We start from the raw sequence: 15,022 nt of genomic DNA, 5'->3' as shown, positions 1-15,022 counted from the left end.
AGAAGATCTGCTTTATCCATCTAGCATAAATAGGTGTAAATCAATTGAAAAGCAAGTAGAGTACAAGGATAAAAGTTTTAACTACATGTTAATCAGTGAATCCAAAATCTTGTTTGATAAATCATAATGTGCCCTTTCTAGAGGTTGGTATAAACAAGTTCTGAGTTACAACAAATCCCCTGAAGATCCATCACTGTGGCCATCCAGCTTTGGCAGAAGGCAAATCCCTCTACAATATTAAGAATATAATTAATACTTTTGGGAAAGTAAAAGCAGAAGGTGGGATATTAATCAATTTTCCCACTGTATGACTAATCAAGAACTCAACTATGTAGAGTACAAAAATTGATATTAAAGAATAAATATAATAATCAGCAGCGTGAAAGCTCCACAAAAAATGGTCAGAGCATTCTGAACCCATGATTTAAGAGCGAGGCTTATGCAGACGAGGACGGTTGCAAAATATCCTGCCATTAGCCCTCACAAATAATGCTATGGCCACACTCATGCTTGCCCACATTACCGAAAAGAATAAGTGCCGAAGATCGTACCGAACTGCAAACAAATTGAATACTATCATGTCTCATAACCATTCCGTGCATAGCCATCAAAAAGACACAAATTTGCAGGAATTATCAGCTTAGTTGGGCCTTTAGATCTATAAGACTAACCATTTTGAGTAATCCCTTCAACAGTTCCATTGTAAAATATACCACAACTATTCCAGTAAAGAAGATTTCCATGTAAAATAAGCGGAGGTCAACTTACCTTGCCTCAGCGACATTGTTGCAAAAAAGAAACCAATCAAGACCAATGATAAAGCCAGTGGAAAAGACTGCAGGAAAGTGAGAATGCGAATTTAGTGCCAGCAATAGTTAGCATGGAATAGATAAAAGAAATTATGGTGTATTGTTCAGACAATAAAGTTTAATAAGAAAGTCAGACTAAATTTGGTACATGATATTTTCTTGTTTTTATTTCAAAAATAATTTGTATTTTATTTATGGAAATATGTAAGAGTATACTTGTGGAACCAAACAAGTACAAACAAAGTGGTTTTCTAAAACAACACTAAATATAATTTTTTAAAATTGTCTATTTTAATCATCATTGTCCACAATTGTTTTCTTTATTGCTAACCAAATTATATGGTTTTATCAATGAAATAAATCTAAATTTAAAAATAAAACTAAAAAAATATTTTCATGTACCAAATGAAACCTTCTTGTCCATAACTAGCCACATGCTCATGAAAGACAGAAGATATCTTCAGTGTGCATCACTATTGTATATGGGCAGTATAAAGATCTATACTGAAATATGCTGTTTGGAGTAAACAGGAAATAATCATTTTAGATAATAGAAAAGACTGTCTCAAAGGAAACTATCAGCTTCATTGCAATAGCAATAAACCAAAATCTAATATCAATGAATTTAAACAATAATAGATGCCTTAAAAGCGAAATCTATATCACCAGTAAAGTATGCTGTCTCAAAGTGGATTGAGAACAGAAAAAGCCCTACTATTTTTTTTTCAAAACTTGTCTACATAAACTCAGGTACGTAACAGTAAAGTGACAGATTTCACATTGTGTAGTTGACAAGATCTTGTTTCTCCATGCATAAGATTAATCTCAAAATGTGATACATCCAGAAAATTATCATACATATTTTACATGTTCAAGGAACCTTGCCAAATAGAATATAAGGAAAACAAAATGACATCTTGAGATGAACTTACAGCTAGAGCCTCAACACCTCCTTTTTGTGAAGGAGGGGTCATTTCTCGACTGATGGAAACAATGTAATGTCCTTGCAGGAGATCAATTGCATCCTTTATAAGTGCACCAGAAAGGGAAAAGCATGTGAGCACCGTTGCTTGAAAAGCTACTGAAGGTTGACTTTCCAAAAAGGAAGAAAACTGTGCATAGATGATTATAACTTCCAAATGAAAGACCAAAAAGGATCATGCAAAATTTTTTCTTTTTTTGAAATAAAAATATAGTAGTATAATTCATTCACAAGTATAAGGGAGTGTAAACCCATGTATAAAAGTACTTATATATATATATATCAAAATGTTAATAAAATCTCCTAAATTTTCAGATGAATAAGATGATGACTCGTAATAAAAAAACCTTGGGTCTAAAACCATCTATTTTTAACTCTGTCGAAGTTCTCTTCTGTCCCACCAAAAGATCTCTTGTATGGCTCCCTCTGGCCACCTACAAATGACAAAGGGACTGAGGCTAATATACTTCTTCCCCCTGCCAATACCTTTCTAAGTCCAAAGCTCCTCCTTCACCAAGCCAGCCATCAATCAATTTATACTCAAAAGGTCAAATGCTAGAGATGGCAGTTTATACACAATGGAACACCCTAGGAAGATATTATTACACGACTCCTCGTCCATCTTGCATAGATATAATCCATTGACCAGAATCATGCCCCTCTTGATCAGTATATCCAAAGTTAGAATACATCCCTACTTGCCTCCGAAGCAAAGAAAGTAACTCTAGGGGAAACGTACCTTCCAAATATGCTTGAATGGAAAGTTTTTGTGCAATATCTCTCCCCTGGTCAAGCGATTATAGAACGATTTAACCGAGAACATCCCTCTAGCATTGAACCTCCAAATGGGCTGGTTATTGATCCCATAAAGTCTCACTGTGGCGAGAACAGACAGTAAAGTCTCATATTCCCTTTACTTCTCAATCATTAAGATTTCTCATGACCTCCACAAATCACTCCCCATTCCCCCTAGATCCACGGTGTCAATCCTTGATCAATGCATTCTTATACCAGGGCAACAGTGAAAATCTGAAGAAATTATCCTCTGAGTTGCCACCCTCAGCCCATACATCATTGCCACATATTGATCCTGTCTCCCAAACCCACTCTCCAACTAATACAATCCTAGAAGTTTCTCTGGCCCGTGTAAATTTTCTTCTACAGGCCACTGTCATTTAGTCTAGATGAGCCCCTAGTGTACTAACCTCTAGTCACAGTATGAAACCTTGCTTCAATCTCTCCTCTATAGACTGTTTCTCTCATTCATGAATCTCCAGAGTAACTTCCCCTGAAGGACCATATTGACCTCCACCAAAGACCTTGTCCAACCCTCCACTGTGGATAGACTCTTTAACCTCGTCCAACGCTACAAGCTGGTACTTCCTCTTTTCTTCTATGTCACCCTATAAGAATTTATGCTGGATTTATTTCATTCTCTTAACCATGATCACTGGAACCGTCTATAAAGACATACGATACATAAAAATGTTGATCATGGTACTTTTGATAAGTGTGAGTCTCCCCCCTTTAGAGAAAAGGTTTCCCTTCAAACCAACTAGCCTTTATCCAATCCTAGCCACTACGAGGTCCCACTGATATTTCCTTATATTTGACCCCTAGCAATAATTCCAAATATTTAATCGGCAGTTCCAAACATCTGCACCCCATAATCTACCTAATCTGCTTGTATCTCCCCCATCACCCCATCTCACTAGCTCAGATTTGGCAAGATTACTGTTGAAGCCTGATATAGCTTGAAAGACAATAGGATACATCTAAGGTCGAGTAGGGCCCTCTCATTCGGTTCACAAAAGAGCAGTGTATCATACCACATAACAGATTAGTACCCTCCACCACATATTCACCATTACCCACGTTCAGTCCCTTAAACATCTCCATCTCCCTATCGCTCAAGAGCAATCAATTGAAAGCTTCCATAACTATGATGAGTAATAACAGAGACAATGTGTCACTTTGCCTGAGACCATGAGTAGCTTTGAAGAAAGCAGATAGACCCACATTCACCACACCAGCAAAGGATGTTGTAGAGATGTCGGGTTTTATCCATTTAAGCCAATTATCCTCAACATTCTTTCCAACATGTAATCAGGGAATCTCCAATTTACATGATCATAGGCGTTCTCCATATCAAGTTTGCACAAGGTACCCTCCAAATTCCATGTATTAAACACATCCACAATCTCATTGGCCATTAAGGCCACATTTAGGATTTGCCTGCCATCCACAAAGACATGTTGACACCCTTCCACAACACTTTTCATCTCATTCGCCATTTTCCTTACTAATAATTCACAATACGCTTGTAAACAGAACTTACAAGGCTAATGAATCCAAAATCCTTGATGCTAATCGCTTCTTTAACCTTTGGAATAAACACCAGAAAAATAGAGTTTAAATTTCTTACAAAAGATCTCATCTTATGGAATTCATTAAATAAATCAACAATGTCAACCTTAACAGCATTCCAAGAGTTCTAAAGAAAGCCCATGTAGAAACCATCTGGCCCCAGTGCTTTATCCCTTCTGGATTGCCTAAGGCCTTCTAGGATCTCCACCTCAAAGAATCTTTTTCAAGCATTGCTCTATTCTGTTCATTCAAAGTAAAAAAGTCCAGACCATCCAACTTAGATCTCCAAAAAAAGTTCTCCGAATAGAGCCTACTAAAGAAAGACTTGACTTCATCCCTCAAAACCCTCATTTCCCTTCACCACATGGCAATCAATTTTTAGCTCCTCCACATAATTGATTCTTCTGTGATGATTAACCATATAGTAGAAAAGTTTTGTGTTTCTATCTCATTCCTTTATCCATCTAGCTCTTGACTTCAGTCTCCAAGATTTCTTCCATCTGCAGCCTGTTAGCTAATTCAAGACGGATGGACCCCCTTCATGCTAAGTCTTCCATAGATAAAACACCTTTTCCTTCAAGCCCCTCAAGGTCCTGAAATAAAGATTGAGTGGGAACATTCTCCCTTCCCTATAGCTTACTTCCTCACTCCTATTCGCACCAAGCTTTTATTTCAGCTTGACTGCCTGTATTCTCCTAGCCACCCTATAGCTTACTTTACCTTCTACTCTCGTCCCGTTCTATTAGTCTTTGATTTTTTTCCTTGAATCTAGTGACATTAAACCATTTATCTTGAAACCTAAAAGGACATGGACTATATTTAATCTCATCTGAGTCCAAATAAATAGGGAAGCTGTATGACAATTCACAAACACAAAAACCTGCCAATCTTGGAGCATACCGAGTTCGACCTCTAATTAGACCAAGTCCATTTACCCCCACCAATGGCAAATTCAACAGATAATTTGTCTAAAGTTTCACGAAATTCATCAACACAAGTCCTGGAAAAGTTTTTCCCTAATATTTCCTATCTATGCAGGAGCGTATTAAAATCACCCCCTACAACCAATGGAAAATCTCACTTCCTTTTACATGGCACCAAATTCTCCCACATTTTGACTCTCTCCCTACCCTCACCTCTGTTGTATACCCCAGTGAACACCCACCTCCATCCATTCTTTTTATTCTCAAAAAGACACGAAATAGAGTAGACCCCAAGTAATACTTCAAGGCAATCGAGCACAACATCATTAAATAAAATGACAATCTCACATGCAGCACCATTGGCAGAAAACTCCCTCCAGCCAATCTCCAAGATCATGCTAAGTATATCAAGGATAGAGAACTACTGAAGGAAAAAGAGGGTGGACCAGAACAAAGCTACAAAGTGTAACAGCAAAAAAATTGGTGCTAAACTGCTGTTTCTCAATTAGATATTTGGCATCTCTAACTTTTTCCTTTTCTTGCTAGAGACCCATTATGGTTTTATTATGGGTATGTTGAGAGATTGAATCCTCAATATCACACTTGGCGAAGTGCGGAAGTGCCAATGGGGCAAAGCTAATTTGTCAGCATCTCTAACTTAAATTAAGCAATTAAGTGTACCAACCTGTTTTGTGCCATCAACAAAGTTATTCAAATAGTAGCGTACAAGAGCATTGCAGCCGTCCTTAAGGATTCCTTGTACAGTCCGCTGACCAAATCTGCAATTTAATTGAATACAACTTTCAACTTTAGGGCACAGCTAAAAAATTTAAAAAGATACATAAAATCAAAATATACTTTGTCAGCTCCATTCTGGAACCTGTACCAAAAGCTTTCAGTTTAGGGGATGCCATCAACAGTCAAGAGTGTGAATACTCAGGAAAAGGTACCTGACAAAATCTCCTTTCAAAGCAGGAGTGCCAGAATACTGAATGCTTATATCATCCCCATGATTAGCCCACACTGAAGACACCAAAGCAGTTAAGAGAGCAAAAATTTAGATTTTTATATCCTAGAAAATGCCTTGAGAATGTAGTTTTATAAGTGAAATGGAAGTACTTACATATTTTAAAGCTCTCATCAAAATTTGGGTGTGAACTGATAGTTTCTTCAGCACCAAAAACACCAATCCTCCTAAGTTGAATTTCTAACATTTTTCGACCTATCATGCTCTGCAGCCAGATCTTAGAATGTTACAGAAAGCAAACAACAATGAAAATGTAATAAATAAGTCAATAAGATTCTGAACAAATAGTATCACAATGTATCAACAAACCTGGGTAACATTTGTACGGTCTAAGCAGTCAATACAATTGGTCCTTATAATTCCAAGTTGCTCCTTCATTTTCTCACCATTTTCATTCAACAAAAGGTATCTACCAGTTTCAATGAAAGTTAAACGATCATAAATATCTATTTCACATCAATGAAAATAGCAAAATAGTAAACATTAAATATCTATCTTCAAATCTTAAGTCTGGAATGGTTAAACAACTGAAAAAAAAAAAGAAAAAAAAAAACTCACCCATTTTTGTCAAGAAAATCTACAATTTGCTCATAGAGGATAGAAAGGCGCTCAAAATGGACATGTCCGCAGATTTTGTGAAAATCAAAGTGCAGGTATCTACAATGTTGAAGAGATCTTTAGGTTAACATAGAGAACACATATGAGAAGAAAAAGCAGAAGACAAGTAGAAGCTGGGTTAAGGAATTTTACTTTACATCATCGCTGAAAACATGCTGCATTGAACTTGCAAACTTTTCACTTAAGCGTCCTTCACCTCCGTGCTGATGTAGAGAGAAAGTAAACAAAAGTAGTAGCATAGACAAATTGCAATTAATTGCTAGTGCATGTCCTAACATAAAAGTTCCATGGACACAGTCCACAAGTAGAAGAATACATGTGCTTCTAAACAGTGTCTATGAGCATTTTTCGTGTTATTTAAGGAGACTAACAATCCGAAAAAAAGAAAATGATCAAACGAATGATCAACAAATGTCTAAGGAAATATGACAATGAAATCTAAGCAAATCCAACCAGAATGAAAGAAAAAAATATTCACACCTTGTTGACAAGATCAACAGCTAAGACAGATCCATATCTTTTTCTTAAATCCAGAAAATGTCGCTCAACTACTCGAGGCTGCATAATAGTTCGTCGACCCGCAGTTATGTAAAGGTCATTGAAATGTGCAACCAAACAACACTACTAATGGAGAGTGAGATACTTACAGCTTCTTCAGACCTCACAATCTCAAACTTAGGCTTATATGTCAAATCAACAACCTGCTCCCAGAGAAATGGAATTGATCCCCTAGCCTGTAAAAAAAACCAATAAATAAATAGTACATTAACAACCATGAGACATATCCAGAACTATAAGGGGAATAAATTGTGCTATTTGAGCTACTAAAATTATTCATTTATAACATGGATATCGGACATGGCCAAATACTGGTACAATTTTTATGCAGCTTTGAGACCCTTAAAAACTGTTAAATCCCATCTCTAGCAAAATTTATAAGGGTTGGAACTGAAGAAGCATCCATGTCATCATGGATAAAAGAACCTAACAAGAAGATGAGTGATGTTAAACAGGGTAATTCACTTGGCTCCCATTCAACTAGGACGGACACACCCTTTCTTGATTTGCCTTCATGATTTATACAAGTTGTTATCCCTATTGAGAAAGGAGACTCCTTCTGGATGGGATTCATAACATATTATACGCATGCCATAGTCAGATTCAGCAAAAACTTTTAGTTTTAACTTCTGGATCGGAGCTTTCTCCCACCTCACTAATCAGCAGACTACTGCACTCGATGCCTTGTCAAATACAGATTGATGACATTAAATTTTCTGCATAATCTAATAGATTTACAAAAAAGAAAAAGAAAAAGAAAAAGAAAAGATGGTTGGGTAGAATGCGAACTCCAAAAATCCAGTTCAATCTCCTCAAAATGTTTCCTCCAATGACAGTATTCAGCTTTTCCCGGATCCTAATCCAGAGTTTTATGACCAAGACTTGTAGCATGTAACCTTATAGTTACTGTTTCCTTTTATCATTCAGCACTAGGTTTTGTAATCAATACTGTTAAAAAATAAAGAAACTCAACAGCAATCTACAGGAAGACTGTTCTTGTATCAGGGAAGACAAAAGTTACCTGAACAAATGATGATGTAAATCCATTCATCTGCACAATTTGCTCAGTTTCCACAAAGTTAGCAACATAACCGTCTGGATCAGCTCCTCTTCTCCACATACGAGTGCCTTCAAGAGAACCAAATTGTAAATGAACTGGACTAGTATAGAAAAATAAGATAAAGCACTTTTCTGACACAGTGAAAACTAATAGGCATATCGATCTTTAACAAGTCTACAATGCTATTGCTACCTTGATATTTTCCCACGCCTTCATGACCATGTTCCTAGGACTACTAGAAAGATTAAGAACATAACCAAGTTGCTTTCAATTAACCAGTTACCGCATAAGTAAATAAGTCAACCACACAGCTGCACTTTCTAGGTACAGTTACCCAATGACATTACCCTACGACCTGAAGGCTTTCATCCATTGATTAATAAACAGAAAGAAAGAGTAGAATTTCAGCTGCACTTGGCGCTACAAAGAGGATCAGAAAAGAAAAATTGGTTTTTCCCTTAATATTTATGCATTTTTCTTAGACAAAAGTATGTCATTCACACCAACTAACTATTATGCAGTTCCGAGAAATATTTGCATCAATATTCCCACTTTATAATCAACTGTGGAACGTCAGCTTCAAGCTTACTTCCTAACCAATGTTTCTTAAGAACTAAATACTAACTGCATAAATACTTGCATCTTTAGTTTACATGCAATTTTCTTAAGGACTTTTTTCCTGCACGATTCTCCTAACTGCCAAATCAGAGCATACACCAAATTCATGGGAACTTGTTTGTCAGAATCCATGTTCATGGGGTCCTAATTGAAGAAAGTAGAGAAGAAAGAAGAGGAGACAATAAAATTTAGATAAGAGGAAGGAGAGGAGAAGTTGCAGACGAAGCATATTCAATTTTCATTTGTTTTCCTTGAGAGTAACATTACGATTCTACAACACCCATGAGCAAGTAAGATAGTTTTAGTTAGAGTTTTAGTAATAACTAACCGTAACTAGAAGTCATAGAGAAGACAACTAGCATGCTATGCTTCTCTACCAAAGAGATTCACATGAGCATATATTTTCAAATGGTCAACCCAGTCAACTCAACCAAGCTACTTCAGCAATATTCTGGTTCCTGACAGTAACCTCCTTATAAAAGCATCATTATCCTCAAGGATGTTAATCAGCCAACATAAGAACTGAGCACAGCAAACTTGTTTTGATGAATGCTATTTAAAGATGGGCCTAGCCAACATTCTTTGTCTGTCTAAAATGTTTTCTTGCCACCTAAGCAAGCGCCAAGGTCTTAACAATGTCATCACAAATCATTGGAGTGAGAGTCCTGAGCACATAGCATGCAAAAAAGATAACAGCTGTTTCTCTCTGTGGTGTAAGCCAATATAGCCAGAGGGATAAGAGAATCATGGATAGTGTAAGTGCAGCTTTCCTTCTATCCCGTAACTTAATACTTATGTCCATTGACGATAAAAAGCAGTAGCCATATTGATCTTCCACCACTCTTGCTGCCTTGCTTCAATATGTATCTTCCTTGGTGACATCAGTATGTGTCAACTTAACAATTGTCTAGCTTCAGACTCATCAAAAGCAAGTCCTACCATAAAATAGAGCTCATCAGGCCCATTTCTAAACCTCCATTTCTCACTTCCTGCAACCCAACTTGGTTGCAATCAAGAACCCATAGAAAAATGAGCAACTCCTCCCTCACCTCTTTCTTCTTCACCACTTCCACCTTCCTCACGTCTCTATTTAAGAGGCCCCAGTCTTTCCATCGGCACATTGCAAACCCAGTTGAGCTCACCTTGACCAGTATTTCTTTATATTTAAGGTATTTCACATGTATCCGAACATCACTCAAAGACCAATTGAGAAAAACACCTATCACCTTCTACAACTAATGTTGGCATTTTAACAGAATTCTCAAACCAATCCTTGGTAGAGGAACTTTCTCACAAGTACATAGTGTCCATCCAAGCATCAACGTTGACAGCAAGCTTATCCCACCAGCTACCTCAACCCCATCAAACTTCTCAACCATAAAAGATTTCACAACAATCTCTCACATTATCACATCAAAATTTAGGAGACAGCATCGAAACTGACTAGTTTCAAAAGGAGAAGGATTTTGATATTGTCACTTGTCTAGGATTTAGTTATGGTTCTGTTGACAATGAAATGTGCTGCTGCAGATGAGCTTTTATCTGATCTTCTACCTTTACCTATTTTTTCACACATCAAATGACTCGATTAGAGAGAGAACTAAACAATCTCTTCAGTAAGTGAATACTCATAATTTTCTTATTTTAGTATTTATTACAACAAAAAGACAGTTCCCTCCAACCTTCGAACTGTTTTTTATCCTTACATAACTACTTAAGACCCATTTATACTCTCCTTCTCACAAAACTGACACATTCTGACATAAGATGCTTGTCTTCATTTCAATGCATCACACTGTATCCATAGAATAAACAAACAGGTAACCTATATAAACACTATTCTACTTTCTCTTAGACTTTAGGAAAAAACAAGCTTCTAGGGGGACATATAACCAAGTTCAACAAGAGGAAGAACTGTTACTGGCAGTGAAGACAAGGCATGACGGGTCAAGATGGAAGTTCTTGGAGGAAGAAGCATTTCCCAAAAAGGATAACTGAAAAATCACACTTGGAAAAACCGATGGGACGGAGAGAAAATACCACCTTTCAAGAAAGGCAACACCATCATGGGATCCGCAACACCATAATGTTCTCATGTAGAACAGCTTCTCGCTCAGTTTGACGCTAACCGCTTGAAATGGATATTCCTTTGCTTAGAAAGCTTCATGTTAAAATTATTTCTTCCATGTCAAAATTCCTATCTAGATTTTGTGGTATTGATTTGTGTTCATAGTAGCACTTGTTTTTTCATTTTTGTCTTGGATAGCTGGGTAGAAACAATTCAGCAGAATGGGGAAGGGCAAAGGAGAGAGAGTAGTGAAGCATACAGAACAAGGAAAGTTAGGTTTAGCAGAACAAGAAGGAAAAGGAATGGGAAGAATCAACTGCTCTGATACCATTCCTCAGAATCCTACTTCATGGGGTCCTGATTTAAGAAGAAATTGAGAACAAAGAAGACAGAGAGAAGAAGTTGTAGAGGAAGTATATTCATTTTTCATTCATTTTACTGATGCTGCCAGCTTCCATAGCTGTGCTTAAGATAGTCCAGAGATAACTAATTATAATAAGCATTAAACAAAAGAACCAATGTTTTAGACTTCTCTACCAAAGAAATCCACACAAGCATATGTTTTCAAATGGTCAGCCCATTCAAGTCAACCATGCCACTTCAGCAATAATCTGGTACCTGACAGTGTTAAAACGAACAACCAAGTTCATAAGTGAAACTTTTCTATTGCAGTTTATTTCAATAAATGCAGGACAGCCAGACAAACACTAAAAAAAGTAACAGAAGTAACATTTGTTAAGAAAAAAAGGGTCTTGAAACAAAATGTGGGTACAAAGATTTGCATACCATTTCTCCTAGTACACCTCCTAGCAATAAGAGTAACATCAACAATTTCTTTTCCTATGGCAGCTTGAAAAGAATGAAAGCTTACTTATCTGTTAAGGTGAACATTTAAAATGGAAATGCAGTTCTAATACCAAGCATGCCAGAAATAAACTAGAAAACTTATGTTCATATGTTATAACAACAAAACATTGAAATCAATCATTTCAAAGGATATTCCCTTGGATTACTGGAAGTAAGAATGGATCGAGCTGCATAAAGAAATCAATTGAATGGATGGAGGTTAGTTAAAACCAAAGTGAAAAAAAAAAATGGAAAAAGATGAGCATGTAACAACCAGAATAAGTTAAGCAACAAACCAACCTTATTATCTATAAGCACTTCCAACATATAATTGTTCCAGAGAAACCTAGGTTCTGCCTGTAGCAAGGATTTTGTTGCATGAGCAAAACCACCATGCTTTAAAATTAGAAATTACAAGGAAAACTGATGAAGATAGAATGGCGCAAACAGCAGATTGTGGAGACATTTTTTCTCTAAATTATAAGCATTACCTGTGTTTAAAATGCTGTCTTCATGGAAAATCAATGGACAGAAAAAGAAACCACAAAGTAAAACAGTTTATTTGTTGAAATATTGTTACCTGTCTCCAAAGAGGAAGCAATTTAGATTCTTGACCTAAATCATGCATTCGTTGTGCACTGAAACAATATCAAATGTACTAAAATTATGACTGGTTACTTCACTATGAGAATACAATCTTCCATTTTTCAGTAAAGAAAGGTGTTAATAAAAATGATTAATTAGTTTTTTTTTCCCCTCTTCCCTTCTGAGGTTCCATAATACCAGCATGAAAAATACTGATATGCACTGGCAAGACAATTTATTATTTTCTAGGGGAAAACATGGTGCAATAGAAGAGGTTCACCTCAGTGTTAAGTTTACTTCATATGAAAAGTATAGACCAGAAGATTTTTCTGCAACATTTAACAGCCTAGAAAACTCACTCTCCATCTTTTTCTGTCAAAGTGGATAACAAACAGAGAGTTCAATTAATATTAGTAATACACAACCTCAGAAGCAGCAAAGCTGCGAGTGAATTACCTGTTCTGCAGGGGAAGTCCTAAGAGAATGATCGCATGGAAGAACCTTCAATGACAAAACTTTATAAATGGGATGTCCCAAGTAAGATCCAACACATTCACGGTCTGTTATGACAATCAAATATGAACCTGAATGCAAAAGTACAGATGTCACAATGTCGAAAGCATTTGGACCAACTGCCAATCCAGTGGCACAAAGAACAAACTAGTTCAGGATACAATGCAAGAAGATGAAAGTCTAGACAATTAAAGTGAAACTAAAACTACTAATTGACATATGAACAAACGTAAAATTGTATTGAAAATCTTGTGTTGGCAACATATCCTGTTAGAATGAACACGAAATGCACAGGTGGATTTAGAAGGAAAATTAGCATGTAGCATCTCACCTGCCAAGAGCTTTAGCATCCCCACAACACCAAAAATTGTTCGAATCTTTGGAACCCGGATAGAGTTGCATTCAGTAACTCCATCTAGAGAACATAGATTGTACAACCAGTAAGACATAGATCAACAAAGACATCTAACAGAAAAGACACCTGAATGCATAATGATCCATAGAATCAACATCATGGAACCCACCAATCAGCTGCATTGAGCCATCGACACGACTGATTTCCAAAGAGGATCTGCAAGGGCCATCAGTGGGCTCAATAACATATTTATCCGGGAAATCCCATTGACGCAGTCGACTGTATAACTTCTGCCCAGTGTCTGCCCTCTCCATCGTCACTATAGCAATTCACTACGAAGTATAAAGCAAAAGAGAAAAGCAGATAAAGATTACTAAACTCCATCATTCATTTCGTTCTCCATAGCAGAGAGCAATTAAGGGTCAGAAGTTAATCAAGGTAATATCTGTCATATTGCATCAAGATTTCCTCCAATCAAAGATGACAACCACGATACTGATCTCGCGGAATCAATTCATGCATACACGTAGTTCAACATGAATTATGACTATCACATCATAATGCTCCTACCTCAATACAAGTTGCGGGATGACAACCGAAAGCGTTTCAAAAATTCGAAGTTTCTTCTAATTTTCTTAGGACCCAAACAAAATCTCAAGCAGAACAAAACAAAATAGGGGAGGGAGGAAACTACCTGATGCCGATAACGAGACGTAAGATCCGTGCGAGAGAGCCAAAGGTATAATTTTTCAAAAAGAAAAGAAAAGGAAGAGAAAAATCAAGGGGCTAAATTTAGAAGGAAATTTCAACCGAATTTTGGCGAAAAGAGTGCCGGGAGACTTTGTTCACCCCACGAATTTAATTTGATTTCGTGGAATCTTTTTACTGGTCTGTCACTCCTCAACTATGACCTGGTCAAGGTCTGGCACTCCCAAAGCTTTACAATTCATTTCAGCCTTTGAAAAGGAAATTCACGTTAAGACACCATTATTATATTTCAGGTCTTACCTTACCTTTTAACACCCCGATTGAATCGTGTTGAAAGATATAATTTTAATATATGATATTCTTAAAAAAAAATTATATTTATTTTAAATTTTAATAGTAATAAATTTATAAATTTAAAATAAATTTTAAAAATATGTAATCAGTATATTATTTTTTTTTTATTTTTTATATAATATAATATATTTATTTTATTTTTATTTTCTTAAATTATTATTTATTTTATTAAATATACAAATTTAATTTAATTATATATAATAATTATTTATTTAAATATAAATATAATTACAACAATAAATAATTTTTTTTATTACATATTTTTTATATAAATAATAATAAATTAATAATTTAATTAAAAATACAATCATATCATTTTATTATCTAAATAAAAATATGTCATTAATATATATTAATATATAATCATCAAAACATAATAAAAATTTATCATTTTTATTATGTGTCATTGTCATTCAATCACTATCATTGTCATACATTAATTAATTATTATTAAAATTTATTCAAATAGAATGTATGTAATTTCGTTATTCAAATTGAAATGGTGAAGGATTTTTTTTTCGTTAGAAAAACTTTTTAATTTAAAAAAAAAATCTAAATAAATAATTATTTCAATTGATAAAAAGGTTAGATTGATTCTTTTTATTTTAAAATTTTAGAATTAGAATGATTG

The 15,022-nt window shown here is 35.6% G+C and overlaps 1 protein-coding gene across 3 annotated transcripts; it reads right to left on the bottom strand.

Annotated features, from left to right (window-relative positions):
• Window positions 1-56: 56 nt before the first annotated feature.
• ATSAC1B (Phosphoinositide phosphatase family protein) lies at window positions 57-14,268 on the bottom strand. Of its 3 annotated transcripts, none has more exons than XM_088217486.1 (21): window positions 14,024-14,268; window positions 13,499-13,661; window positions 13,306-13,389; window positions 12,918-13,045; window positions 12,742-12,833; window positions 12,457-12,514; window positions 12,177-12,233; window positions 12,032-12,064; window positions 11,817-11,898; window positions 8,306-8,412; window positions 7,374-7,460; window positions 7,207-7,284; window positions 6,859-6,929; window positions 6,667-6,765; window positions 6,418-6,517; window positions 6,205-6,313; window positions 6,032-6,104; window positions 5,767-5,860; window positions 1,742-1,921; window positions 769-835; window positions 57-555 (listed from the first exon to the last, which is right to left on the bottom strand). In XM_088217486.1, the coding sequence occupies exons 2-21, from the start codon at window positions 13,641-13,643 to the stop codon at window positions 425-427; spliced, it is 1,875 nt and encodes a 624-aa protein (XP_088073612.1). In that variant the 5' UTR covers window positions 13,644-13,661; window positions 14,024-14,268; the 3' UTR covers window positions 57-424. The 3 variants fall into 3 exon arrangements, with proteins under 3 accessions (XP_088073612.1, XP_088073614.1, XP_088073613.1); XM_088217488.1 differs by having other exon boundaries at window positions 1,742-1,834; window positions 14,024-14,264; XM_088217487.1 differs by having other exon boundaries at window positions 13,900-14,030.
• Between the last annotated feature and the right edge of the window lie 754 nt (window positions 14,269-15,022).

Source organism: Carica papaya, chromosome 4 (genome assembly GCF_054855325.1).
Source record: "Carica papaya isolate Zhongbai chromosome 4, ASM5485532v1, whole genome shotgun sequence".
Taxonomy (NCBI): domain Eukaryota; kingdom Viridiplantae; phylum Streptophyta; class Magnoliopsida; order Brassicales; family Caricaceae; genus Carica; species Carica papaya.
Note: the sequence above shows the minus strand (reverse complement) of the source record. Positions and strands in the feature narration are given on the sequence as shown.